Raw genomic sequence first — 27,961 nt, 5'->3', positions numbered from 1 at the left:
GATATCGGCGACGCGCTGCGCGCTCGCGGCAGTCCTCTCGTGCTGTACTGTAATCATATGACAGGGAGTCGGTCGGTCCCCCTCTGCCGAATACCGACACACCGGGCGGACACGAGCGACTGCGCCGAGGTGGAGGACACCAGTTGATGGTAGCTCTGCAGCAGAAGGAGTGCAAGGCGGAGGCGGCCGAAGTGTCAAACAAGTGCCAAAACTCCCCCCTTAACTTTTTCAAAACTCTGGAGAGAGCCGAGCCGAGGGGTTGGGGGGGAGAACCGTTGAAGAGGACAGGACTCACGAACCGAAGGACAGTTCGCTGTACCCGGAGCTGAGAGTTGAGTCTGATCCGGTAGAGTGCGGGTCGTGGCTGGTGGAACCCCCCTTCCCTCCCCTGGGATCGTCGCTTTTTATTTAAAAGAAAAATTGATAGGATTTCCCTGCTAGCTAGGTCACCCGAATCAAAAGCCATGGTCGGGGAGACAGAGGTGAAGGAAAGACCCAAGTCCAACCCGGACTATCTGATGCAGCTGATGAACGACCGGAAGGTGATGAGCTCCCTGCCCAACTTCAGCGGCATCTTCACGCATCTGGAGCGGCTGCTGGATGAAGGTAAGTGCCTGAGCAGCGTTGCCACAGATCAAACCTCAAGGGCGGGCGAACCCATCACTCTCATTAAAACTAGAGCTGCACCAACAAATCAATCAATCACAGATCGGAATCGGACAATTTTCACCTGACCTCTTCTGCTCTGTTATTGGCAGATCAAAGCCAAAAATCCCACGTTTGAGTTTCTATTAATTAAACGCAGCAATACTAAGAACTCCAACCATTTCTCTAATATTACATCAAATAATAGCATGCGCTTTAACTTAATTTTTGATTTAAAAATAATATTTAGGGGCGTGTGTTTTGATGTATAAATAGGGATCTTGTTATTCGTTTTCTGTTGGTTCCAAACTTACTAAGTCAATCAAAGGATCCATAGCTCAGTTTTGACACTTTTATGTGTAGCTGTTCTGTCTAACAAGAAAAACACACAAAAATCAAACTTATGTAGACACACACACGCCCACGCCCAACCCCCTCCACACACAAAATGGTATAGACAAGTAGAAACCTGATTGGTTTATCTGTATCATAAAATATATGGAGGACTTAGCTGAGCTTTGGCAACAATTTTCCTCACTGCTGCCAAAATATTATAACAGAATAGTTATTAAAGTTTCCATAATGTTACCCCATAACATTTGTTTTGATGTCAATGCATATATTTAATATGACTTATAAAATAAAACTAAACACCCAACTAGACAACTACATTTGTGTTTTGAGTAATCAAGGAAAAAAGTTTTCAAGCCTTTCCGCTAGCTGACCAGTAGTGCCCAGAAACATGTGGGGGAGGGGAGACGCTGCATTACTATACTCTCTGAGAACGTCTCGATCACTCTGACGCTTTCTCTGACTTTCAGACTGTAGAAACAGTAGCAGGGCAATATTTGAAGTGTCAATCAGCAAATCAGACCTCAAACAATATCTAAAATTGGTATCAGCCAAGAAATGACTGATTGGTTAATTTCTATTTTAAACACAAATCACAATTTTTTTTACAGTCTACGTCCATCAATATGTTTTATCTATTTACAAATTACAACCTTCACATTTTGTTGACTGCTGTTATTCATATTTGTCTGTTCCCAGAGTGGGATCAATAAAGTACTTCTGTTCAGTAATATTTTATTCTAAAAGTAACTATTCTAAAAGTGACCATTACTGAATGGTCTTTATCAGGATTCCTCCCTGAATCCTTGGAAGCAGCAGAGTTGCACCCAAAAACTGATCCCAGTGATAAGCTATCAGTTGTCTCCTGACTGTTTTCATTCAAAGCACACATATAGTTTTGCAAAACTGTTTCTTAAGCGAGATTTCTGATACACTGAAAAGAGCAGCAAATCTCTCTCTTTCTCTCTTTTGCTTTCTCTCTGTCTCTCTCTCTTCAACACACACGTACACACACACACAGTGATGGGAACAAACAGACAGTTGTTAGCCTTTCCCAGTGACCTAATGAGCAGGCTTATGTGAATGCTGCAGCCCATCCCTGTGCAGGAACGAGAGCATGTGAATGTGTAAAATATTTGATTTGTAGCTTCTTACAAGGCCTCGAGTCATGTTGCATGCACAGCTTGCCGATACAGTCCACTTGTTGATATCCACCGCATCTCACCAGATGTGGGTGCACACACTATCACACACAGATACAGATACATATATCTTTGTAAGCACAAATCCCAAGCTTTCCTTGTGTTTTAGTGTATACTCCCCTTTTTGAATGGTTGCTACAGGCCACTTACAGGCCTGTTGGTGCGCATCTGGATCGTAGTGGCTCCGACTTGGTGCGCCGTGACAAGTCTCATGACACAGCAGAGTCACTCCCATAGCCAGACGACCTCTACAACCCAACAAATAGGTCAGCTTCGTGCCTTTGAGGACTGACAGCTGAGCATGTTCACCCCTCACACGTGATAATGCGACACCCGTGGTCAGTATAAATGGCTTTGTCTTCAGGGATGAGATCTTTCTACTAAAGTCTACAGTTTGTGTAGGGTATTGTGAATAATGAAGCATTTTTCGCTTTGATATTTAATCCACAGACAGGTTAAGTGTAGAGATAAAGTTTGTTGCTGTTGCCCCCCTGCTACTCCTTTATTGTTCGTTCTTTCGACCGATTCTCTTGTTCTTCTTTCACTTCTTGTTTTCCTGTAGCTACTTTTAACTCAAGAGTGACAGCAGGCCTTGCTTTCCTGTGCAGATTTTCAGGTCTGAGGTTGTGTTTTAATAGCTGTTTTTTCTTGTTTGCTTTTTTTTCACTAGGGACAGGTCTGAATAGGTTATTAGAGGATCATCGTTGTGACTGTGGCTGTGGCTTTAATTATAGTGTCATACCATAGTTATTATGGTCAGACTTATCACTCAGAGAGGCGGGAGACGTGCCTGCTGTCAGCCTGCTTAGGTCAGACGATATTTGCGACCCAAGGCAGCTATTCTGCTGTGTGTGTTTGTGTGGTGCTGTAGTCAGTTATTATTGCGCTGGAGTGTCATTACAAAGGTATCGGGCAAGCATCGGTCATTGAGACGACCATAAACAAAACGCACAGACGGACAAAAATAAGTCTCGTTTAGGCTGGTGCAACTGCAGCAAAGTCGAGCCACCGACTTGATCGCTGAGGAAGCATGGTTCTACGTTAAAATAAGTTTTACTTTGAAATCTAGAGCAAATTAAAATTACATTTCATTGAAATAAAAAACTAAATATTAGCCTTAAAGTTGGAAGGTACAAATTTCAGTCATAACCTTCATATGAATTAAAATTTGCTTAACAACATATAAGAAAAAGTGACCAGAGTTACACTCAGGTTAGAGTGATACTGCTCCTCCCCCACATGTTGCTGAACTGCTTACCAGCTGAGTAAAAAAAGTCTACTACACTTTTCTCTCAGGCATAGTGGCTAGTCTGGCTACTTAACCAGTTGATATAAGCATGTAATATTCCTAAGTCTAATCTAGTAACATTTTTCCATAAAGGCAAAAAATATTACGAGTCTATTGTATGTTATTTTAGCTGCATGCAGGAATAATATCCACCTTATAGTGCAATACTGTGAAACCTTGTTAGTATTCTTCAAGGTAGTCATACTCCTGTTTGTGAGCAGATACCTGGACATAAAAAGAGACATGCAGTAAGGAAGGGCGATAACCATTTCATTTAGCATTAACAGGAGGCACGTTTTGTGAAAACAGTTACAATTATCAGTATTTTTATGACGTTTGCAAACCGCAAAAACAGTTACAATTGTTTCAGTTGTTACTTTTTGAACTGTTAATACGTTCTCGGCTCTGTGAGATTATCAAGACATTGAAGTGCACAATGCACTGATCAGTCAATCAGGGATTGGCATCAGTTTGGTGATAGATAGGCATTGATTTATTTTTTTGTTATTTATTATTTGGACCATAGCCAAATACTTAAACCCCCATCTGAAAATGCATATAACTGCCTATTTTTGTTATTCAAACTCCAGTTATACCCTAATATAGTGTACACAGTGGAAACCATTTTGGCAATACAGGTGGAAGCCAATAGCTAAAGTCTTACTTATTTGGGGATACAGACAATCAGCACCAAGGGAAATGAATGGTGCTCCTGGTGTATCACACCTTGGTATTTCAACTTCTCAAATATTTTCTTTCAAATATTTAAAAAAATATTGGCAATTGGATAATTTGCCACAAGTAATTTGACATTATGTTCCACAGAAAAATGTGCAAATACTGAACCACAAACAGGTCTGGGGTCACTGCACACTGTATAGTTATGAGAAATGTTACCTATCATAATTTTTTATTTTGATAGATACACTGTGTATAAAATTTAGAATATTGATGGAGGAGAGTTGTTGCAATGCTCTCTCCAAACAGCCTGAAAAAACCCTTCTTACTCATTGTAGCATTTCATTAAAGGGTATTTGAACTAAAGGAAAAATTGGTTTGAAGCCGTTTTAAAACCTTAATTTGTGGTAACTTTTGTACTTGGATGCATTTTTTTAGTTCAGTCAAAGTCAGTTTGTGGCCAATCCAGTAACTCCTTAATTTTCTGTATGATTTCAAACATCTACCACAATCAGAGACCTTGCAGCTCTCTTTTTAAAATGTTTTACATTTTGACTGACTACAGAATCAGTCAAAATTGGGAGCAGCAGGTCAGTCTGCAATGGAAAAACAATATTGGTATTGGCTTGACAGAAACCTGATTGGTTCAGCTCTATCAGTAAATGTTGTGTTTACATTTCAAAGTAAGATTAAATGCTGTTACTTTGTACTGTTCAGCAGCACTAACTGAGGAACTATGGTAGAGCAGTAGGCTTTCTGATAGTGGGTATGTTGTATTTTTAGGACTGTGTTTGTTTTGTGTGGTTTTGTGTGGCTCTGGCTGTTTGCAGTGACAGCTTTGAATACTTTTTCTTGTGGTATTGAAATATAAATACCTCAAAATATATCATATACCTACCACCTAAATGTCAACATGAAGTCCTATGAATAAACAATGAATAAATAATAAAGAAAATGAATGTTTTTTTCTCACATTGTTTAAAGAGTAATGGGGTTAATATCCTGTGTGTTAGAGTTAAAGAGAGAAAAAAAACGGAATAGGAGGGAAATTAGATGTAATGCTGCAGGGTTAATTGTGAAGCATAAAGCCGTTAGATTCTACATGGTGGTGCAGAATACCTATGATTGTTTTCCTGTACGTCTTTCAGCTGTCACACTCAGAGCTTCCTTTAATACTGGTGACAGTGAGTCATCGTCCTCAGCAGCGGACAGTCTGACGAAAGAAATGTGAAACCTCTTCAGTTCACTCAACATAACCTCTCTTTTTTTTCTGATCTCTGTCTCAAAGAGATCGGCAGGGTGCGCAAAGACATGTACAACGACACGCTAAATGGTGGCATGTTCAACGGGCGGGACATGGAGGAGCTCCCCGAGGCCATCGGACCTGTTGCTCAGCTGCAGGAGAAACTCTACGTGCCTGTCAAAGAGTACCCCGATGTGAGTGGACAAAAATATGAGACCTTTGACCCCCTTTTTTTTAGAAGAGCTCCTGTTTACCTTGGTCTGTTGTCTCTTTATCCTTTCCAAGCTACAGAACGAGTGCCAGACAGTCAGCGAGGCTGTTAATCATGGGGACGTTTTACTTTAAACTTTATCTAAAAGCTGATTTCATTATGAGATCATCTGTGCTCACACCCACTGATGTAATCTAGAGCTATATGGGTCAATAATGCATCAGGACCAGTGACTCTACTGGGATTAGATTTAATAAAATAAAATAATTTGTGAGATTAAGGTTAACACTAGATGTTTTATTGAAAAAAACGTCATCTAAATTGTGTTACTTTAAACTGCACCGCAACAGCGTACAAGTGCTTTAAAAGAGTATTTGCCCCTTTACAGTTTCATTCTGATTTTGGTTATTTATCACACTTAAATATTTGAGATCATCAAACTCATTTTAATGTAAAATTCAACCTTAGGTAAATATAAAAAGCAAGTTTTGAACAATTATTTTATTTATTAAGGGCAAAACCAATTCGACTGGACCTAGCCCTATGTGAAAAAGTAGTTGCCACCTTATTAAATCATGAATGTGCAAGATTAACCACATTTGGTTCAGTTTCACCAACCAAATGCAGGCCTGATTACTGCTAGACCTGTAGAGTTGAGAAATTGCGTAGATAGAACCTGTTTGACATCATGAAGTAGGCAAAAACATCTCACTCAGCTTTTCAACTAAAAGAAAACATCAACCCAGCAGTCAAAGATGATGATGATTGTATGACTGTAGGAACATTTGTATATTTTGGACATGGATCACTTGCTGTATTTGATGAAGCCATCAGCTGTACTTATATTTTTATATTTTGAATGTTGATTGATTTTTATCTGTACAGCACTTTCTCACAGCTACTGTTGTTTTAAAGTGTTTATTAATTAAACTAGTAGTAATTAGTAACGCTCTAACTGAAGAAAATTTAGTTTGGGAGTGGCCCAGTCAAAGCCTGGATTTAATTTACAGACCCATTCAATAATTTAGAATATTATTGAAAAGCTCATTTGTTTTAGGAACTTTATTACTAAGTGAAACAGATTGTATTGATTAATTGCACACATGTGGATGTTTGAAAACTTTTATTTCTGTTCATCATTCTGATTTTCCTCTTAATGCTAATGAAAACATGATATCTAAAATTAGAAAATTATTTTAGACCAATAAAAAAATCTATCTTCAAAAACAGAAATGTGGGCTTAATGAAAAGTATGTATAACACCTGCTTGAAGGTTGATATTTTTAAATCGTTTGTTTAATCTAACAAATGAGACTCATTTGGACGTATATTTTAATAACTGATTGAATATGACTGTTGATCAAAAACTTTATATTGGGGCTGAATTAAAACAATAATGTTAAGAAGAATGAAACAAAATTCTTCTACAGTGATGTAAAAGACTCATTGTAAGTTATTACAAACAATTAATGGCAGCTGTTGCTGCTAACATTGGGTTTAGGTGCAATTACCTTTTTACCAGATTAGTTAGGATAGCTTTTTCTTCCTTCAAAAATTAAATAATCATCGGAAAATGTTTTTTTTCCCCAATAGATCTTGTTATATTTCTCTGATATTGCAATTATTTAGATGATCTGAAACATCAAATTATAATGTCAAAAAAGCGAAATCAGAAAAAAATCTGTAAAGGGGCAAATACTTTTTCACAGCACTGTAGGGATTTCAGTATGAGCTGGTTGATCCACATTGCGTGGCTCACATGATTTTCTCCACGCATCAGCTCGCCAATCACCCATTACAATGCCGGGCTGTCCTGATTCACATGACGGCAGGCTAACAGGACGCACGCAGGAGTGCTTTGGAAAACCGTTGACATCAAGGTTAAATTTAGTGAGCAGAGGAGGTCAGAATGGGTTTCAATGAGTACCTAAGTAAACCTCAGAACACTTTGAGAGAATATGACAGAAAAATTAAAGCAGGACAAGACTGACCAATTGTTATGACAGAAGCCGATAGAGACATAGGCAAAGAAATAACACACACACGGAGAGGCACCTGTCAAGTTAATCACTCAGCCATAGTGACAGATAAGGTTAAGAGAATGACGGTGTCCTGTCATGCCACCAACACCAGCCAGCACACATATAATGAGCTATTTTTGTCTCTCTTACTAACACAAACACTTTACAGCTCCACAAACTTAAAAGCTATCATTGTACTAATTCATGCATTAAAAAACAAACAATTTTTCTCTGAGGGGTATTAACGTAGCTCTACTTTCTTATGCAGTCTTGTTTATTTCGTAATATTTTACTCTTTTTGTGTAGTTCAATTTTGTAGGAAGGATCCTGGGTCCACGTGGCCTGACAGCCAAGCAGCTAGAGGCAGAGACCGGCTGCAAGATTATGGTGCGAGGAAAGGGCTCCATGAGAGACAAGAAGAAGGTAAACATTTTAAAAAACACAGAAGGCGCGAACTTTCACCTTCCAATGTTCATACTGTCCAACACACCAGTCAGCTCTGACCAACGAGTAGCGTAAATACAGGAATATAGTTTTTTACTTGCATTAAAGGTATCACATTTGATTGGCTATTAAATTATATATTTTTACTAAAATAAGATAAAGATTATAGACATGTGCATTTATGCATAAATGAAGGTAATTTTGAAAATTATTATATGAATCTAAAACGGTTATGTTAGCAAACCTGTACCTATATTTTCTCTGTGTATGTCACATTTAAAGGTTATAGACATGTGCATTTATGCATAAATGGAGATAATTTTTAGTTAAAATTATTAGTTGGATCTAAAACAGTTATGTTAGCAAACCTGTACCTATATTTTCTTTATGTATGTCACATTTAGGCAATTGGTACTATATTCTGCATGTTGCTTACTTGAGTTTTAAGAAAATAATCTTCATATTCAACGCTGAACCGATGAATCATCAGCAGGTGGAAAAATTGTTTGCATAACAACTTTATGCTACAGACTAATATCTACAGTCTTCCATATTCCGCTCTTGGTTGGGCAGCTAATCAAGAAAAATAAATTTCCTGGATTGGCTGCTTGTGTGAAATAGCAATGTGCCTTGGTATTTTTACTTCCATAGATGCATTTTTTTTTTAATATTTTGAATATTTTGCTCTATGACAAAGCTTTCACTAATAGGCAAATTGTCCACAGGGAATTTGTAGTCATGTTCCACAGATAAATGCTCAAAAACTGAACCGTGAATACTTGGGGATCCACTGTACAGGTCAGATTTCTTTGCCTCAATAATGTTTAGGGATTCTTTTGGCAAATATTCTACTCAAATGTTGAAAGAGAAGAAATTTTTAATAGAACCACGGTGTAAAAGTTTTTTACACTTTGTTTCTAATCGAGAGTGGACCAATGAAGCTAGGGATTGACCATGCTACCAGCCTTCTCTGTACAGCTATCAGTGTTGAATAGCAATATTCGCGAGTTAATTTTTATAAGTCAAGTGTTCGAAGGTAAAGTGCAAGTCAGATTTAAGTCTTTAAGGGAGACGTCCAAGTTAAGTCACTTACCTTTCACCCCAAGTCAAGCCGATAAAGAGAAAGCCAAAACCTGGTGCCAAGTCGTTGTTGACCAACTGTTTATAGCTCATGTTTTTTAACTCAGGTCAAGTCTCAAGTCCATATGTTAAAAGTCCAAGTGAAGTCTCAAGTTTAAGGGGCAAATCAAAGCCATCTCTCAATCCTTGTGAGAAGCAAATCAATGTCAAGATTCAAATTGTGAGGGGCAAGATTGTGTTTTTTCTCTACAAGGGGCATGACCAAGTGAAGTTTCACATCTTCTTTTGACAAGTTAAAGTCGTGTTTCAATTCTCAAAAGGGCAACTTTACTTCAAGCCTTTGGTCTTTAATAGAAAAGACCATGTCAGGTTTCAAGTTAATCAGATCTCAAGTGTTTTGCCTTATGTTGTAGTAACTTCACAAGTTATCAAGGGACAACTCCACCAAATTTCAGGTCTTTCACATCAAGACCAGGTCAAGTTTAAAGTTTTTGAGTGGCAAGTCCAAGTTAAGTCTCAAGTTTTTCAGTTCAAGTCCAAGGCAGCTCTCAATTCTTTGAGGGTCAGGTAAAGTGCCTAGTCTGTCATGATCAGCTGAAGTCAAGTCTTTAGCCTTTAAGTGTCAAGGTTTGGTCAAGTTTTAAGCGTTTGAGGGGTCAAATCAAGTTATTTCCACGTGGTAGAACGACCGAGACTAAGTTTACATCTAGAGCCAATTGGGAATCTGTGACAGAACTTGAAAATGTATTTTTATAGATGCTCTCCATTCAACCTGATCGCAAAAAAGGATGGGGGAAATCTCAGCTTCTACATGTGTAAAGCTGGAAGAGACAAACCCCAGAAGTTGTAAATGCAACATAAGTGTCTCTGCAAGTATTGCCTCAGATGGGATGAATGCATCATCCCAGCACATCATCATTTTCAGATTTCTATTTGGAAAACATTTATTCTCACCTTGAAATTATGCAATACAGTGAGTTGCCTAACACTTAAGATCACAATAAAATGCATCAGTGTTTGGGGTTGTAGCATACCAAAATGTAAAAGACTTCAGAGGGTGTGAATACTTTTGCGAGACCCTTTGTTTATCTTTCTGGGCTGAGTTTTGCTTTCCTGTCCTGGTGTTCAGTCCATCTGTCCTCCCTTTCTCTCCCCTGGTGTCTGCTGTTGGACGGAGTCGGCTCCAGCTCTTCCAAACGGCAGGTGGAGCAAGTCCAGCATTCCTCCACCACCTCCACCCCCTCTCCTGTCTCTCTCGCTCACTCTCTCTCTTCTTCTCTCCAGAACATTCCCTACCCTGCACGCCCCTCAGAGGGAGACACACAGAGAAACATGCAGAGAGAGAGAGGAAGGAAAACAGAGACACAGTGGGAGGCAACTGGGGAAGAGAAGAAAAAGATGTTGACTTTCAGTGTTCCTCAGAATGATACATCTCATTTGACAAAACAGCCTCAGAGGAAATCGTTTGCAAGAAGGCCACACAAAGATACAAGATTCACAATTTTCAGCTGTTGCTTTGACTACAACTGACTGCTATGACCCACTTACATACTTCATTATCTTCCAGTTGATAGAAAAAACTCATAGAAGGTGGAGTGATTTTCAGAGGTTAAGGGTGATGGTTTTGATCATCTCTCGTCACCCAATCACAAGTGCACAGCTATGAGTACATAGGTTCACACCTGGTGCTGGAATGTGTCTCCACATATGTCTTCAGTCACCATTTGTGATGCAATCCTCAACTCCCTGCTGTGAATGTAAATATACTTTATTTCCCAAAGAGCATCAACTAACCAGGATCTGCGAACAACCAGAGATAGTTGACCTATTTCTGCTGTTACCATCTGGATCCTTTCCAAACTTTGGGTACAAGTCCCACAAAGCTGAAACATATCTAAACTGATATGCCAAGTGTTTGCTTACTTTAAAGTGGTTTAATCTTTTCTTGCTCACTTGGACACATGAAAAAGTTATCGTTCATTTGTGTGAATATGTGCCAAATTATTAGTTGTTTTTCACTGGAAATAAGCGCAGATAATGGACTCTAGCTCTTTTTAAAAGTCTGGAAGGTATGGGATTTGATTTGAATAGACCTGGATAAGAAGTTGGGAGGATGAAAATAGAATATAAAAAATATCTGTATCTCTAGCCTTCCAATCAGCTAGCATTCTGGGATTGCTAAATTTTCCTAGAGTTGCTCAGATAAGCGAGGACCTTGTGAAACTCAAGTAGACTTGGTTTGACTGGGGACTAAAATTGCAACATTTGTTACATTTTCAGCTTATACAGTTCACTTTCACAGTCCATTGTGCCAAACAAACCAAACCCTTTGAGAAACATGTCCCCTGCCCTTGCTTGTGGAGGCCTGGACCAAGAACCACTGAAGGAAACAGCACAAAAACCTCTGAAGAAGACACTGAGCGCATCTTCCTTCTTTACAAAATGTAAACCAAAGTGGAATGTCATGAGATTTTAGTATTTGCAGGATTTACCTTTTGACAAAAGACCATGGGCCATTTCTCCTGAGACTTGCACGTTTGCTTTGTTGTATTTACCCAAAATGTACTACACATTAGTTTGCTCTCTGCTTTTGGAACGGTCTCTCGTCCGCTTGAATTCACGTAGTCATTCCAAACACACCAGAGTTCACTTCAACAGAACCAAGATTTAGGTTTTGTAGGTGGACCAGAGTTTGCTTTTTTGTCCACATTGGAGTTTGATTGTGCACCCAACTGAACTAGACTTTCTCTGCAAATGATCTGCAGTTTGATTAAAGTGGAGTAAACCGGGTTGGTGTGAATACAGCCTAACTGAGCTTTTTTTCAAAACACCATTAAGACTTGTCTTAAATACACAGAAAAATAGCCCATGCCTACTGTTAATTTACATGGGGAAGCTGAGAGCTTGAGACACTTCTAATGGTCATTAGAACCTTGTTGGAGTACACAGCCTACTACATAGATGGGAGGTTTCGGGAAGTAATACACAAAGAATCAGAGTACTGAATGTCCACTAAAATGCAACATCAATCTTGTGTAACCACTCAGGAACAACATGGTCATTTCATGAGACAAGTGACCCCCCCAAAGCCGCGTTAGACAACCTTGAGTGTTTTGTGTGTTTGTTTGTGCACGATCCAAAAACCAAGCCAAGTGAGAAGAAGAGGAGAAGACCAGTCCTGTTCTGAGATTGGCTGTGGCGCATTCAAATCAAAGGTTTTTAAAACATTTGTGTGCTTTTCAGGAGGAGATGAACCGAGGGAAGCCCAACTGGGAGCACCTTAGCGAGGACCTTCACGTCCTGATCACTGTGGAGGACACGCACAACCGCGCCAAGATCAAGCTCCAGCGAGCCATCAACGAGGTCAAGAAACTTCTCGTGCCCGCTGTGAGTACCGGAGCAAAATCATGGAGCACAAAGTTTTACTTGCAACGTTGCAGAAAAACACTTTGTGACTGGATGAGAGCTCACTGTGTTGGTATGCATGGAAGGGGGAAGGGGATTGTCAGTCTAAGAAGAGTGTGTGTGTGTCCTTGTGTGTATGAGGGTATGTGTAAGGGGTTAGGGTAATTAGGGAACACGCATAAAGGGGTTGCCATGGCAGCCCCGGGTTGTTTGAAAGGCTGAGGGAATGAATGGAGAGTCTGTTCACTCCTTCTCCCCACTCCATCACTCCTTTCACTCGTTCACAACTTACTTCGTTCCCAACTACCGGCTACAGTATTCCTTCTGCTCCCTGGGTTTTCTTTCTTGGGTTTTTCGGGTCCTCACAAGAGAACATTTTGATGGCACTCCTCAACATTTCTGACATTCTCCAGCCCACCTATCGCTTCCCTACAGACACACATGCACATTCACTGATGTGAGGACTAAAATGAAGCACATCAGAGGATACGAACACACACTCTTCATTATTCGCAGTTTGACTCACACGAAGAAAAGCAGATATTTCGTAATCAGAAGACTCCTTCCTTTTTCGTCTCTTCATTATTCACGACAATAGAGAGAGGCTGAAAGGAGCAGTGGGGTGGGCTTCTGTTGCAACAATTAGCTGTCACTTCCAGTTCCCTCGCAGGATAGGCAACCCTCACAGTCTATAGGCCATCAGGAGCTGAGCACCTGTTAATCCGTGTTTGTGCATGCGGGCGTCTGTATGAGCAGCGAGCAAAGTCAATGATATGTGTTAGTTTAACCCAGCTGACCTTTCACTCAGAATGTAAATCAGCCAAGCTTTTCACTGGGCTGTAACTAGAGCTAAGAAGCAAGCGTGTTTGACACTGAATATGTCCTGTGTGGTGAGATGGTTGGATTCAAACTCCGGGCAAGTCCGCTTCAAATGATCTGAGATTTGTTTTGTGACTGGCATTAGTGCGGGTAGGAGAACTTCGTGGTGTGATGACCTTCAACAAAAAGCTCACTTTCACAGAATCAGAGTTTTTACTCAAAGCCTTATATAGTAACCTACAAGAAACAACTACTTTGTTCGATACACTTTGCTAGAATCCTTCATTGCTTTTGAACTGCCTTAATCAGGTGCCTTAGGTGTCAACTGCCTTAGGTGTCAGAAATGTTCCGCAGAGAGTTCTGTCTATTAACATGGAAGTCTGTTCCTCTAAGTCTGAGGCTGTGACTCTCAACCAGAAAGGGGTTGACTGCTCCCTACAAGTTGAGGATCTATTTCTGCCTCAAGTGAAAGAATTCAAGTGTCCTTGTGTCTTTTTTACATGGGATGTCAGGATGGAGGGGGAAATGGATAGATGTATTGGGGCTCCATCTGTGGTAATATTGGCACTGCATTGGTCTGTTGTGCTGAAGAAAGAGCGCAGCCAAAAATAGATACTCTCTGAAGGGTACCCATGCTTTGTCTATGTTTATGAGATATACTGTAGGTCATAACTGAAAAGGCAAAGTTCCAACACAAGCCTGCAAAATTAACTTCCTGTATAGAGCTTCCTCCTCATAGAGTAGAGCCAGAAACACTGAAAGGAATCAGCTGAGGGGTTCAGGCATCAAGATCAGGATGGCTCCTGGGTGACTGGGTGTTGCATGTTCCATAAGGAGGCAAATCTATAACTTAATGATGGGAATATATGTTGTCTCATCTGGGAACACAGTGGGATCTTCAGAATCATCAAGAGAGTGTTTTTGGGCATTAGGATTTCTGGGTTTCTAGATGGATCTGACTGAATCAAGCAGCACAATAGTTAGTTGTGTACTGTGGTGAACAAGCATTTTAGCTTCTACCTTAACTCAACTGCAATCTACAAGAACAAACTGCAGTGTACTTTATAAGATGACTTGGCGATTTTAATATAGATAAAAATGGTTTGTTGACAACATAGTTTAGTTTGCAGATAATATGATAGTATCCTGTGGTAATCATCCTTGGGGGAGGATTTTTTGTTCTTTACCCATCTAGTTGGAGATACTGGCTACAAAGGGCAAAGTGCAATTGATTTGGGTTTTCATTTGCTCATTCAGCCAAATTCTTTTCTCCACTGTAAGAAGCAGTGGAAAGTTTTGACTGATTTATTTGATTTTCGTATTTGTATCTTTATCAGGTTTAATGTAGTATTGTAGATGTTATTATATTCAAACAATATTTTAAATTGCTGGACTGAGATCCAGTGACTTTGGGGTACTTTGGGCTAGACTAAACTCGTTGTGATGTTCAAAAAAATAGCTTGAGATGATTTGAGCCTTGCGGCATGGGGGATTATCCTGCTTGTAAGTAGGCATCAGAAACTGGGTACTGTGGTTCTAACAGGGATAGACACTGTGAGCAATACTGGAAACTTATTACTGGACCTCACTTTTTCCTCATTGTCCTCTTCACTCTTCCTCCAGCACCGTGATTTTCAAATGAAATGATACATTTAATTTTATCTTAAAGGAGAGTTTTGGCTACTGGGCAGCAGTTCAGTTTCTGTTTTCTCTAGTCCATGTATGATGCATTCAACGTTGTTTTGGTTTGAAGGGTGGTTTAACGTAAGGAATCCATCAGCAGTGGTCCATGTCCTGGATATTATCTGTGGTGTCTCTAAACACTGCTGTCCATGCTTTGTGAATATTTCTCAAAATCTTAAATGAGCTTGGCTTCATAATACTCTCAAACCTGTGATAATCCTTGTAACCTTTGTCCCCTTGTTTTAAGCTCACTTTTTCCTTCCTCTCAACTTCCTTTTAACATGCTTGGATATAGAACTTCATGAACAGGCAGCTTCTTCAACAATGACATTTGTGTCCTGTCTTCCTTATAGAGGGTTCATAGGACTGTCTGCTGGATACCTGTGAAGTCAATGGTCTTCTCCATGATGGTGTCTTGAAAATTATTTTTTGTTGTTTTTATATACAAATCTTGGACTTTTATCCCAAGTAACCCATAATTGTCCAAATTAACCAAAGTAACCAAATAACATATGGCAATATTTGTGCTATAGATCTGTATAATATATGAATTCAACATGTTTGAATAATTTAGTTTCCATTAGAAGGGGTTTAGAAGTATTAGGGGAGAGGATGCATGGACCCCGGTAGAAATTTAGGACTTTATTGTTGCAAAGCAACAGCAATAACCACTATACAGTCCATCAATTGACTTTTTAATGAAATTATAATTTATTTAAATGTGCCTATATTGCACAACTTATAAATATAATAGTTGATTTTAAGTAAATGTCTTAATTGCAGGTAATGTCCCTTCCCTGACAAGAAGTGCTGGGATCGTTACACAAGCAAATTTTTAATGCTCTACTTTTTGCACTTTGAACTGTGAACTCAAAACTTTTGAAACTTTGATATACTCAAAATACCAGTCCAAATCAAGCATCCTGTATAACTTCCAGACATTTTCTAACACCATTTTCTTCATTTGCCTTTGAGCGTCAGTTATCGCTGTGATCTGATTGTGCTTTTCTGTTTGCCTGTGCTTCTACAGGCTGAGGGGGAGGACAACCTGAAGAAAATGCAGCTGATGGAGCTGGCCATTCTCAATGGGACCTACAGAGACGCCAATGTCAAGACACGTAAGCATGACCTCATAGTTAACATGTGGAGGAGGGTGAGTGGGTGACAAAGGAAGGGTCTCAGTACAGGACTTCACTGTAATATGAACAATGCCTCTGTTCCTCTTGTTAAATAGACTGTTTGTGCTCTCTTCTTCTTCCCTGTCTATTGTATGTACGCTCATGTGGGCGTGTGGACACTCGCATTGTTGTACATTTGCTTCGCCGCGCAGCCACTGCCTTCCCGCTAGCGACCCCTCAGGCACCTCGAATCATCACAGGCCCGACACCCGTCCTGCCTCCCACCCTGCGAAATCCAGCCCCGGTGACCACGCCCACCATCATGCCTCTGATCCGTCAGATCCAAAGCTCCGCCCTTGTGCCGGGAGCCAATCCGCATCCAGCACTGGTGCAGCAAGGACCTGAATCTGGAATCATCTACACGCCTTACGAGTATCCCTACACACTCACGCCCTCCATATTGGAATACCCGATTGACTCAACTGGAGTATTAGGTACATATCAATCAACAGTCTATCACTTTCATACATAGTCAATGGATGTATTACGAGAACTGGACACTGGACTCCAATGGAAGTTTGTATTAATAGATAATCAGAGCTCCAACTATGTAGAGTTAGTCAGAATATAGAAAGGATGAAGCAGTGTCGCTTTGAGCTTCTTACTAAATTCTCCACTCAATAGAAATATAATAAAATCTTTCAGTTGTTTCTCTTTCCTTTTGCTTCTCATGTATTACATAACTAAGAAACATTCAGTAAGCCATGACCTGAATAAACTGCACAGTTTATACCCATACAAACACAAATACTGCTTTTAAAAATATATTCACACATGCTACTTTAGCACACCAGTTACATTAATAAGAAGTGCAGGTGCACCACTAAAGCTACAGCTACACAATAACTGCCTGGAGTCATACTGATAATATTCATGCTCTCACTGAACTAACAGTTAAAAAGTTAAAAACAGAAACAGTTCCAACCATACTTATGGTTTTTAGGATAAGTAGTAATAAGAGTTTAACGTTATTGTGATAAAACATAGCTTTTATTGTGCTCATAATTTTTTCCCAAATTAATGATACAATAGATGCCCATTTCTATTAAGGTATATCCAATGTTTTATCCAATACACCAGAGATAAACCAAAATTATCTCTGGTTGTATGAAGCATAGAGCAGTGCCACACACACCCTCCCCAATTTGTTGGTGTGTACCGCAGGTCAGTTGGCCTAAAGCCAACATAAAATATATTTATTTTAAATGTGTGGGGAACAAAGTTCTCATATCAGCAATTGGATATTAAAAAAAAATCAAAAATTTATTTAAAACTCTGACATCTTTACCATGGATGCCAAAAACTTTGTGTTGGGCACTCAACAGCACCAAACAAATGACTTTATCTTTCTCCTATTTCTTTCTTCTTGGTCTTATTTTCGTATCAGAACCAGGAACTGAACATTTTTGCCTCTGGCACCAATTGGCTGCCATGTCCAGTTCTTGTAATACATCCACATCACACATAGAAACCTGCTGAGGCTCATTGCTGGGCTAACAGTCCCTTCTCCCTGTGTTTTTGCAGGTATGGCATTCCCAACCAAAGGCTAAGCGATAGCAATCCCTTCCTAGCACACACCTGGACTGGCTTGCAGAGACCCCCACCCTCACCCGCTCCCCCCTCACACACACACCCTTCACCACCATTCACCCCACACAAACACATATAGTTATCCCGCAGAGCAGACAGTCAGTTTGTTTCTACTTTAGGATGAGAGATTCCTGTTAATTTCCCTATGTTTGTATTAGCAATCTAGCATTGTGGTGTGACAACTACTTACCTTTTTATAATAATTCAGCTTCTGCTTGTAATTTTTAACACATTTTAGTGAACCTGTAGATGTTTTAGAGCTACTATTTGCGATTTAACATATGGTAAAAGCTTGTTTTGATCACAGAGCTATAAATGTGACTTTTGCTTAAAGCTGATTTTGAATCTACTAGCTAAGGTTAGTTGAAAACTAGCAGTTTGGATTAATATTTTCTTTAGGGAGCAGAAGACCACAAAAACAACAAAAGATTCTCTTTTAGAGGCAATTTTTTTTTTTTCACCCTTTTTCACCCTCAGACTCGAGAACTTGTAAATTCCTGCTGTCACTGACGTTTGTGCCTTGGGTGGGACTGTCTGTTGTCTTTCTGATGAGTAACCCTTCTGTGTTTTGTTCTTGGGGGAAATATCAATGACTGTTAGCAGGTGCCATGACCACTAAGGTACGACGCCACGACAAGAGAATCCATCCTTACCAAAGGGTAGTGACCACAGACAGAGGTTAGTTAGCACACCAGCCACTCTATGTGTATATGTGTGTGTTAGTGTGTGTGCATGCAGACCAATGGACCAATTCCAGTTTACATGAGTCTTTAATATGGCATGCCTTAAAAAGAAAAAGATGAAATCGCAGCAGGCGTAACGTGTGAAAGTGAAATATGTGATGGGATTGTGGAGGTGACAGCTGCTCGCCTGTTTGCCCAAACCGGACAGCTCGCAGGGCCGGGGCCCGCTCATGTGACTCGGCCCTTGTGACTCCTTTGAGTCGTCTTTCTGAAAACGTTACATTTCTCCTCCTAAGTACTACTTCTGATCAAGTAAACACTGTGGAAACTTTTATTTATACTCAACTTCATTCCACTAGATTTCCACAGATTTGTGTTGTTTTTATATATATATATAATGAATTAAATCCTGTGTAATTCCCAATTCTTACATGACGGTTAAAGTAAAATATGAGAAAACACAGCGTGTGATAACTACTGAAGTCTGTGTTACGAGCTCTTTTGTATTAAATACTGTTGCTTGTGGTCTTATCAGTCGCCCACTGGACTTTATCATTGGGACTGTTTACATCTTTCATTTATTTCCTAGCCAGAGTGGTGCTGTTACCATGTATTTAGCTGCAAAATAAATTTGTATATAGGGATTTTAAGGATTTAAGTGCTTATATGAAGCTTACGGAACAAGATCGCCTGGAAATATACCTGTAGTTTTTTTTAGTTTGTAAATTTTTTTTTTTGTTTTGTTTTATGATATGCTTTTTATAGATGAAGTGTCTCCATGTAAACTGTATTCAAAGTGTGTAGCTACTACTGTTTTAGTCACCGCGAAGGTGGCAATGAAGGCAGTGTTTTTCTGTGTATTTAAGATGAGGTGACCTTCTTGATTTCGCAGGCCTCCAGATTGTTATATGCAATAGAAATGGAGAAATGGATTAGCTATTAGCTACGATATATATATATTTATATATATATATATATACAGTATATGTGTGTGTGTGCGAGCAGTGGTGCTCCTATTGTATACAATGGACAAAAAAACACTAAAAGGCAATAAAGATGGGTATTGAAACAAATCTCCAAATCAAACCAAAGCCTGGAAATTCTTGTAGTTTAGCCTGTTTATTGTTAAATTGTTCCTCAAGTCCTTCTAAAGTCATCTGTTAACCTCTCATCACTGTCTTTACTGCACTAGGTGCTGCTCTAATACTTCATAGTCAATACAGCTCAGTACATCTCAGTACAGTAGAGTGTCCCTGATAATTTGATTTATTTCAGTAATTCAATTCAAAAACTGAAACGCCTACATTTTTTAGAGATTCATTACATACAGAGTGATATATTTCAGGTGTTGGAATGATTATGGCTTACAGCGAATAAAAACCAAAGATGCACTCCCTCTGAAAAGAAGGAAACATAACATAAAACCAATTAAAAGATGAGTTTTAATACATAAATGTTAGTCTGCTGAAAAGCCTGCAGTATACAGTGTCTCAACATGGGGCTCCTTTTGCATGAACCACTGATCACATTTTCCCACTGACTGTGGGAACGTCGCACTGGACTTCATGCAGCTTGGATTCTTTGCCTTTCTACTCTTCCTCCAGACTTCGGGAAATGAATTTCCAAATGAAATACAAAACTGACTTTCATCTAAAGCTTTTTATTTGGTGCAAGTGTGGTTTTAACATTAGGAATGCAATGCCGGGTCTCGAAGCATAGACTCCAACTGCAGTTCACAATCTTCTAAAGACTGTCACTATTGCTTCTGCATTTTTCTCTCCCCCATACTTTTTCCTTCCACTAAACTTTCCACCAGTACACTTGGAAACAACACTCAAAGAGTTTTTGTGATTTCAGTGACTGCCTGCTGGACAACTGTCAAGTCAGCAGCTTTCTCCATGACTTTTTATACAATATAATATTCTGAGAAAATGAACTTTTGGGTTTTCATTAACTGTAAGCCATAATCATCATCAAAATTAACCAAATGCTTGAAATATCTCTCGCTGTGTGTATTAAACCTATTTTGAACTAAATTACTGAAATAAACTACCATTTCATTGATATTCTAATTTACTGAGATGGACCTGTAAACCAATAATCAGTTAATCACAACTCTTAATCATCCAGATCTTACTCCTGCTGCTCTAAACAATAGCTCTACTTGTCAGTGAATGAAAGGCCTGGAGAACTTTTCTTTGGACATAAAGGTCACTCTCTCACCCACATGAAACCATGCTGCCTCCCTCTCTTGTCCATGGTTTCACTGTCTGTCTGTGCTAGACGTAGCCCAGCTAGCATGAGTAGTGTCACTATAGCAGCAGTCTGGCAGCAGGAGGGGAAACCCTGCAGATGCCTCCATGAGCACATGGGAGCATCTCTAACCAGCCATTCCTTGTGTCAACACACCAGGGTTGATGCGAGTCTTTGTGAATGGTTCTGCGGTGCTCATGAAGGCGTTTTGTAACGACCCTCACGCTGCGCGGACCGCACTAGATCTGCCTTGTTGTCATCCCGACGCCACTAGCTGACACTAATCTCTCTTCTATCTTTTTTTCTTTTTATGTCCCCCCCTTTTATGTGCCCTTTTTGTTTCCTTTCCTCGTCTGTCCGTCTCTGTCCGTCTAACTCTAGCTGCCACGGCAACTAACCCATGACCCCACCCCCTCCGCCCTGCCCCTTGACCTTCTGACCTTTCCGCCCACTGATGACCCACCCATCTCTGCTCGCTGGCGTGCTCATTGGCCCGCGGCTCAGCCAACAAGAGACCAGAACATTGGGAACAAGCCGGCTGCTGCTGCTGCCTCTATCTAAACCAGCCAACCAGATGACAGCGATCCCGGGAATAAACCTCAGGACCCCACCCCACAGCCCCTTCCCATCACTTTACCAAACGTGCCTTCCTTCTAAAATCCCAAAGCCAGTCTAAGAATCTTCTCTGAATATCAAAATTACAATCTGTGACAGCTGTTTGACTTTACAAGGGGGTGGGCCCCAAACTGGAGAAGGGCTTTCTAAACTGATTCCTATCCCGCTGTGCTGCCATGCCATGCAATAATGACTATTAATAACATGGTAACTATACTGATACTGGTGTTACTTATCAGCACAAAAAATCCTAAACACTAAACTTTGGGACATGTGTTAAGTAAGATTTTATTGCAGTTCTCCCCTTAGTGAGTGCTTCTTTTCAGCGAGTTTTAACTGCAATGTGACATTTACAAACGGTGTTAAAATATGCATAAGTTAACAAAACAAAAATCTGTCTTGACTCCAAAAAAGCCATCATTCAGGAAAAGAAAATGCCAGCACAGAACCCTTTCCACCATAAAGTGACAGGTGCCCTGCAAGGAAAAATGATCTCCTAAATGCCAGATCCTGCGGTACAGACACAAACCCACACCCACAAACAGAAAAGGAAAGTTCTGTCCGAGTCCCTTTCACAATGATGCCTTCGCCTTTTTTCACACTACAGTATTGTACGACCTCGAACAACAGTGCCTTTATTTATTGAGAGTGAAGGAACAATGTTGCACATAAATCTGTTCTTTTATTTGAATTGAAACATCTTGATGCAGTACAGAGGGCCAAAAATGTCACAATGCAAAATAAATAAATAATTATAGATAAAATTATATAAAGCCAGTCGTGCATGTGATTATTTCAATAAAATTTGAAATCCAATAAATAAACTAGTAAAATATTGGAACTTTAAAAAGTGTAGAATTAAAATAAAAATTGGGAAAAATGTAATAAAATTTTAATTTGTTATAGCTTAAATTCACAAATGATAAAACATATGATTAATCTTACTCTGGCATCCTCACCCATAAAAATCTAGTACAGCTAAAAACAAGGCAACTGATTTGGAGTTATGCTACTGTTTAGCCAATCTGCTGATGTTAGTGGCTACTTGTTGAGCCACAATTATTTAGTGATGATGAAATGTAGTACAATTATTATAAAATACTTTAATGAATAATGAAAATAATTACATCTGATTATATCAGTATGAATGCATATTTTAATTATTATTATTATTATTATTTTTTAAGTAGGAGTTTTGAGTTAGTTTGACAGATTTACATAATTATAATCATTCATATACGTACTAAATATAACCATTTCCAATTTTATTGAAATTATCACAGTTCTCTATCTCTACTTGATTTTGCCACTTTTGGCCCCCCATACCACCTCTGTGCCCAACCCCAAATTAAATCATTTGGGGTTCATTTTGGTGAGTTACGAATGTAGGGAATATGAATCTGCGTTTTTGTTTCCTTTTTTTGTGCCAAAATACAGAAGCGTACAAATTTGTTTGCACCCTTTGCAAAGATGCATGCAAGCCTTTTGGATATATTTATCAATATTGCAGTATCATAATAACAGTGAAAATGTTTGATTATTTCATCATTTAATTTAAGTAAATTTTTTCAGAGGGAGAAAAAGTAATCAATTTTTACTGCATTCTTAAAACTTTTTATTTGCTTCCATGGTCCAGTGTGTTGATCTGACTATATGCTTTGGATCATATACTTGTGAAAGACCAAGCAATGACCCATTTTCAGTTTTCTGGGAGTCTATCAAATCTTTATTTTAAAGATTTTGCAATGCCTTGCACCCAGTTTGTTACTTAAGGTTTGTGTTGAGCCTTACCTGATCACAGCTCCATTTAAAGTCTCATACATCTTTAATCTTTTCTTTTTTTTTAATGGAGACTTGGTAAACCTCAACATGGCTCATCTGATTCATTTGAACGGCATGTTCTCTTTTCTCTCTCATTCTGAAGAGAAATAAGTCTGGGTCATGTCAGATTTGAACTCTATTAGCACATTAAATGGGGTCATGGATTAAAAGTTTCAATTTAGAAACTAAACTGTATCTGCAAAAGAAATGGGGGGAAATTTTTTTATGTTAACATTAGACTTTTTCCCACTGACTAAATATGCTGAAGATAGAGTGGCGCTTTCTGCAATTACCATTAAGAGATTATGCTGCTGCAATAAAAATGATTTAAATATATATATATATTTTACATGTGTTTTTCAGTAGGGATGCCAATACTTTTGTTTGCAGTCATAAGTATGAGTTAAAGTAATGATGCAGCAACTAAAAAGCATCTTTAAAACAAGAACAGTGTTAAATTTATCTTTGTTTTTGTGTTTGTTATTTTTTCTTCTTGTTTTGCATGTGTATCTGCTTTTTGTCCAAACGCACAGTTTAACTTTCACACATTCAAACCAAGTGATGCCTTCAAATGAAAGAAAACCATGCAGTCATATCTTCTGTACCAAGTTGATATTGTATTTTTATATTCTATTTTGTACGCCAGAAAAAAAACAAAACATTAAATGACATTTTCAGATAAGAGAAATTATGCCTTATTATGGAAAAAGAATCAGTTTAAGGTCAAACTATCCTTCATGTGCCATCAGTAATACTTATTTCCTGATAAACTGGAGTTCTCTGTTTTAACTTTTTTGAGCCTTTGAGATCAGCATTGCTTGCCCTTTGTGCCTTTTTTTTGTATACGACAACGAGTGTGACAATTAACAGTGTAGTACAACATTAATCTACTCTTTGGTGCCAAGTTTAGGTTACTAACTGTTACCACTTCTGTGATTATTAACCACTTTAATGGTATCTGTCTCTGCCTCCTTTTTAAAGAATAAAAAGTGTGTCTAAGATGGTAAAAAAAAACAAAAAAAACATGCTGAATGATGATCTTTTAACTTTTACCTGAGGAATAACTATTTGTTCAAGTATTAAACTCTTAGATGTAAAACTAACAAACTTTGTTGCTTCTTCTCTGTAGCACTTAATTATGCAAAACAGCTTCCTTTCTGCATACTAATCGCCAAATACTCTTTAGATTCACAGAGGATTAAAACAGAAAAACACCAAGTGGACTCTTTAGCCAAGATGCAGGGAAAAGGCCAAACTGTGTTTTTTCCCACTTCTCCTTTTCTGTTTTTTTTTTTCTTCTTCCTGTGCAATTCAAGTGGACATCACACACACACACACACACACACATCCAAGTGGGTAATAAGAGAGAAGAAAACACCCAGCTCACCATGGTTTCTCACAGGCATGCACATGTTTAACAGAAAAAAGAAGGGGAGGGGAGCTGCAGGTTTGAAGGCCGAGCTGACCGGGGAATTGAAGGAAAATTGATTGTGCAAGCTCGCCCTCGAACATCTGCAGAAGTAAATATTAGACAGGATCACAGTCTGTCCCTAAAGCCTCGGGAAAAACTAAGCTTTAACACCCTACACATGTCTTGGTGACTTACATTTGCTTGAGCTCATCTTTAAATCCCTTTTTTTGTACAGTTCAATCCTCATGCTTTTGGAGTTTGAGAGCAAAAATTCCCTTTAAAGTCTCATGTAAACGTTTCACACGCAGAAAAGAGGAGAAAAAAAGTAGAATCACGTGGGGGTGCTCAGTGGTGAATGCAGCAGTGGGTGGCTCATTCGTCCTCTCCCTGCCCTTCCTGCTTTCATTGTAAAGTTGGGGAGTGGGAGAGGGGAGATAAAGGGGGGAGGTCTGATATTGAACTTCATGTTTGGAGTTGATCCTGCTCTGTGGCTACAACCCCAACCCCCTGATCACGGACAGTGAAAGGACTTAATGTGACCACTGCTGACAATCCTCTGGACAGGAAGAAGCACGAGTGGAGATAGCGAGAGACGAGAAGAGGGGTGGGGGTATTAAAGTGTGACTGTGTGTGTTGGTGTGTATGTGTGGATTAAAATGGGTGGGGTCTGCATGAGTGTTTGGGTGGGTATGTGTGTGTGTGTGTGCTCTCGTCTTTGCTTTTCCTGTTTTCTCTCCAGTTTTGTGCTGTTTTTCATCCCCCGTTCTCTTGGAATGAGACCCTCTTAAAAGCAGCTGGTAATGTATTCTGCAGTCAGCTCTCAGCACGGCCAGCACCGGGGGCCCAGCGTTCCCACAGCTCACAATTGAAGTGTGATTGTGTGCATGTGTGTGTCAGTGTCTGCGTGAAGCAAATAATAGAAGAGAGAGAAAGAGGAAGACAGGTTGGTTCAACATGTGCCTTTCACAGATTTCTTCCAGTTTGGCTATTTTGTTTGTCAAACTTAAATGTACCAAATCCAGTTTTGATGTCAGACAAAAATAGCCTGAGTTCATACCAAAAGCATTTTGTTAACGTTGTTTATTTAGGGGAAAAAAGTTATTCAACTGAGCCCTAAGTGGAAAAAAAAAAATCTCTGTGATTTTTAAATCATTTACCTGTCATTTACATTTTCTTTAGAAAGTTAAATTCAATTTCACTAAAGCCACACCTTGGCCTCTTCACCAGGACACTTGTTGCTGACCACATGAAGTAGGCTAAAATGTCTCAAAACGCATTCAATCAAACAAAAATAAATAATACAAGAACAATGGCAAAACAAAGTCATCCCTAACTATTCTATTTATTAAAGATTGCCCCTAAAAGGAAAAGCTAGTTGTTCCACTTATTAAGTGGGATTACTGGCAATAAGCCTTTTACATTTTAAGGAATTTAGCCACATCCTTTTATGCAGAGTTGATTTGGGGTTTTCTTGGATGATAGGTCTGTTTAGTGTCATATCATAGCATCTCAATTGGATGTAGGCCCAGCCTTGGACTAGGCCACTTCAAAATCTTCACTTAGTGTTTTGTTGAGGTTAAGATCACTAACTGATGTCTGGACATTCTCCCAAAACGTTTTCTGATAAAGAACCGAATTCAATGGTTACATCAAATACAAAACACAGTAATTTCAGACCACCACCATGTTTGACTGTGATAATAATGAAACAGCTTCAACTTAACTGTCTCTTAAGTCCACACAACATTTTCATGAGCTTTGGGGAGGATGTTTTCGGCAAATGTGGCCCAGAACTTTGTGTTCTTTTTTGGTTAGCAGTGGTTTTAACCTTTAAGCTCTCCTGTGGGTGCCATTTTATGCCCAGTCTGCTTCTGCTTTTTTAATCATAAACTCTGACCTTAACTGAGGTAAAGGAGGCTTGCGGTGCTTCAGATGTTGCCCTGGGTTCTTCTATGACCTCATGGATGAGTCGTTGTTGTGCTTCTGGACGAATTTCCTTAGCAGTAGGTTTATGTCAGTAATTTAAGTGATTTCTTCAGTCAATTAATGAAGCAGTTAATCGGCTTGGATGTGACGAGCGAAACTGCACTGAACCTGCCAACAAAATGTGATTAATCCCAACTTAAAACCCAGTTTTATTTTGACTCTGGCTATCTTTGCATGGTATAGAAAGTTAATAGATGATCTGATATATTTAGGTTTTGACCAAACAAAACAGAAAAATAAGAAATCTGTAAAGGGACATCAATATTTTCACAGCACTGTATGAATTCACTTAATGAAAAGCTCCAGATTTCTTCTGCCTGGTAAATATTTGATGACTGAGCGGAGGAGGAGTGATTTTAGTCCTGTAAGCTGCTCAAAAGTTGTATTTCAAACCCGTCTTTCTCCCCTTTCTCTCCCTTGTCCTCTTCCCATGTAAATAAGGCCAACTCCCCCTAACTCCACACACCCCTCGGAGGCAGTTTAAAGACCCAACACTGTCTCCTTGTCAACCAGCTTACACTGGGGTCCTGTCGTGGCCTCTCTGTCTTTTGTGTTTGGGAGCTCAAAGAGACAGAATGAAAGAGAGAGAGGGATAGCTGGAGAGAGAGAGAGAAAAAGTAGGAAGCAAGGGGGGAGAGGATGAAAAGTTCCTGAAAAAGATAACAAAGATGACATCACAGCTATTTCATCCAACAAGTAGAAATGTGGTTTGTATCCCAGTGATGATGATTAGCCAGAAGCACAAAATGTGTTCTAGCTCCATCCGAGAGCAGAGAGAGAGGCCCACAGCTGAATGGCGCATTGTGGGAAAGACAGTGGGCACACTGGGCAGTAACACAGAACACTAACTCACACATCATGCCAGAGAGTCTGAAAACACCCACACTGGGCGACAATGGCAAACTTCATCGCTTCGTTTGGCCCCTTCTGAATACACACACACAATGGCCGCATCCAAATAAGACACTCTGTTATTTGTGAAATTCAACACACTGCATTCCTTCAGAGTCTCTGTCCCTTTGACCGGCAGCAGATGTCCGCCTGGGCAGAGCTGCGGTGAACCTGCGTCTTCACATATGCACATGCAGGAAGGATGTTCTGAATGAGGGTTGGATCATAAAGCCTACAATGAATCATATGGAAGTTGTCTTTAAATCAATTGAGCATTTCTACCTCAATTTCTCACGTTACGCTATCTTATCTCATTTCTGCATGTTCTGGACCCCAATAAACTAAATCACTTAATCAAATCAGGCCTAATTAGAAAGGAGACTGAGGAGGACCAGGACAAACAAGTCTGACCCAATGTTTCTCGTCTCATCTGGACTGCTGGCTCTTTGCTGCTTCCCTGTGT

The 27,961-nt window shown here is 39.5% G+C and overlaps 1 protein-coding gene across 5 annotated transcripts; it reads left to right on the top strand.

Moving 5' to 3' along the window:
• The first annotated feature begins 23 nt into the window (after positions 1–23).
• qki2 (QKI, KH domain containing, RNA binding 2) lies at positions 24–24,313 on the top strand. Of its 5 annotated transcripts, none has more exons than XM_032573392.1 (9): positions 24–606; positions 5,453–5,601; positions 7,946–8,062; positions 12,407–12,550; positions 16,101–16,188; positions 16,401–16,682; positions 17,749–17,772; positions 18,442–18,516; positions 21,156–24,313. In XM_032573392.1, the coding sequence occupies exons 1-9, from the start codon at positions 465–467 to the stop codon at positions 21,176–21,178; spliced, it is 1,044 nt and encodes a 347-aa protein (XP_032429283.1). In that variant the 5' UTR covers positions 24–464; the 3' UTR covers positions 21,179–24,313. The 5 variants fall into 5 exon arrangements, with proteins under 5 accessions (XP_032429283.1, XP_032429282.1, XP_032429285.1 ...); XM_032573391.1 differs by having other exon boundaries at positions 18,439–18,516; XM_032573394.1 differs by lacking the exon at positions 17,749–17,772 and having other exon boundaries at positions 25–606.
• Positions 24,314–27,961: the final 3,648 nt, after the last annotated feature.

The sequence above is a fragment of the Xiphophorus hellerii genome, chromosome 10 (genome assembly GCF_003331165.1).
Source record: "Xiphophorus hellerii strain 12219 chromosome 10, Xiphophorus_hellerii-4.1, whole genome shotgun sequence".
Taxonomy (NCBI): Eukaryota; Metazoa; Chordata; class Actinopteri; order Cyprinodontiformes; family Poeciliidae; genus Xiphophorus; species Xiphophorus hellerii.
This window is presented reverse-complemented; position numbering and strand designations above follow the sequence as displayed.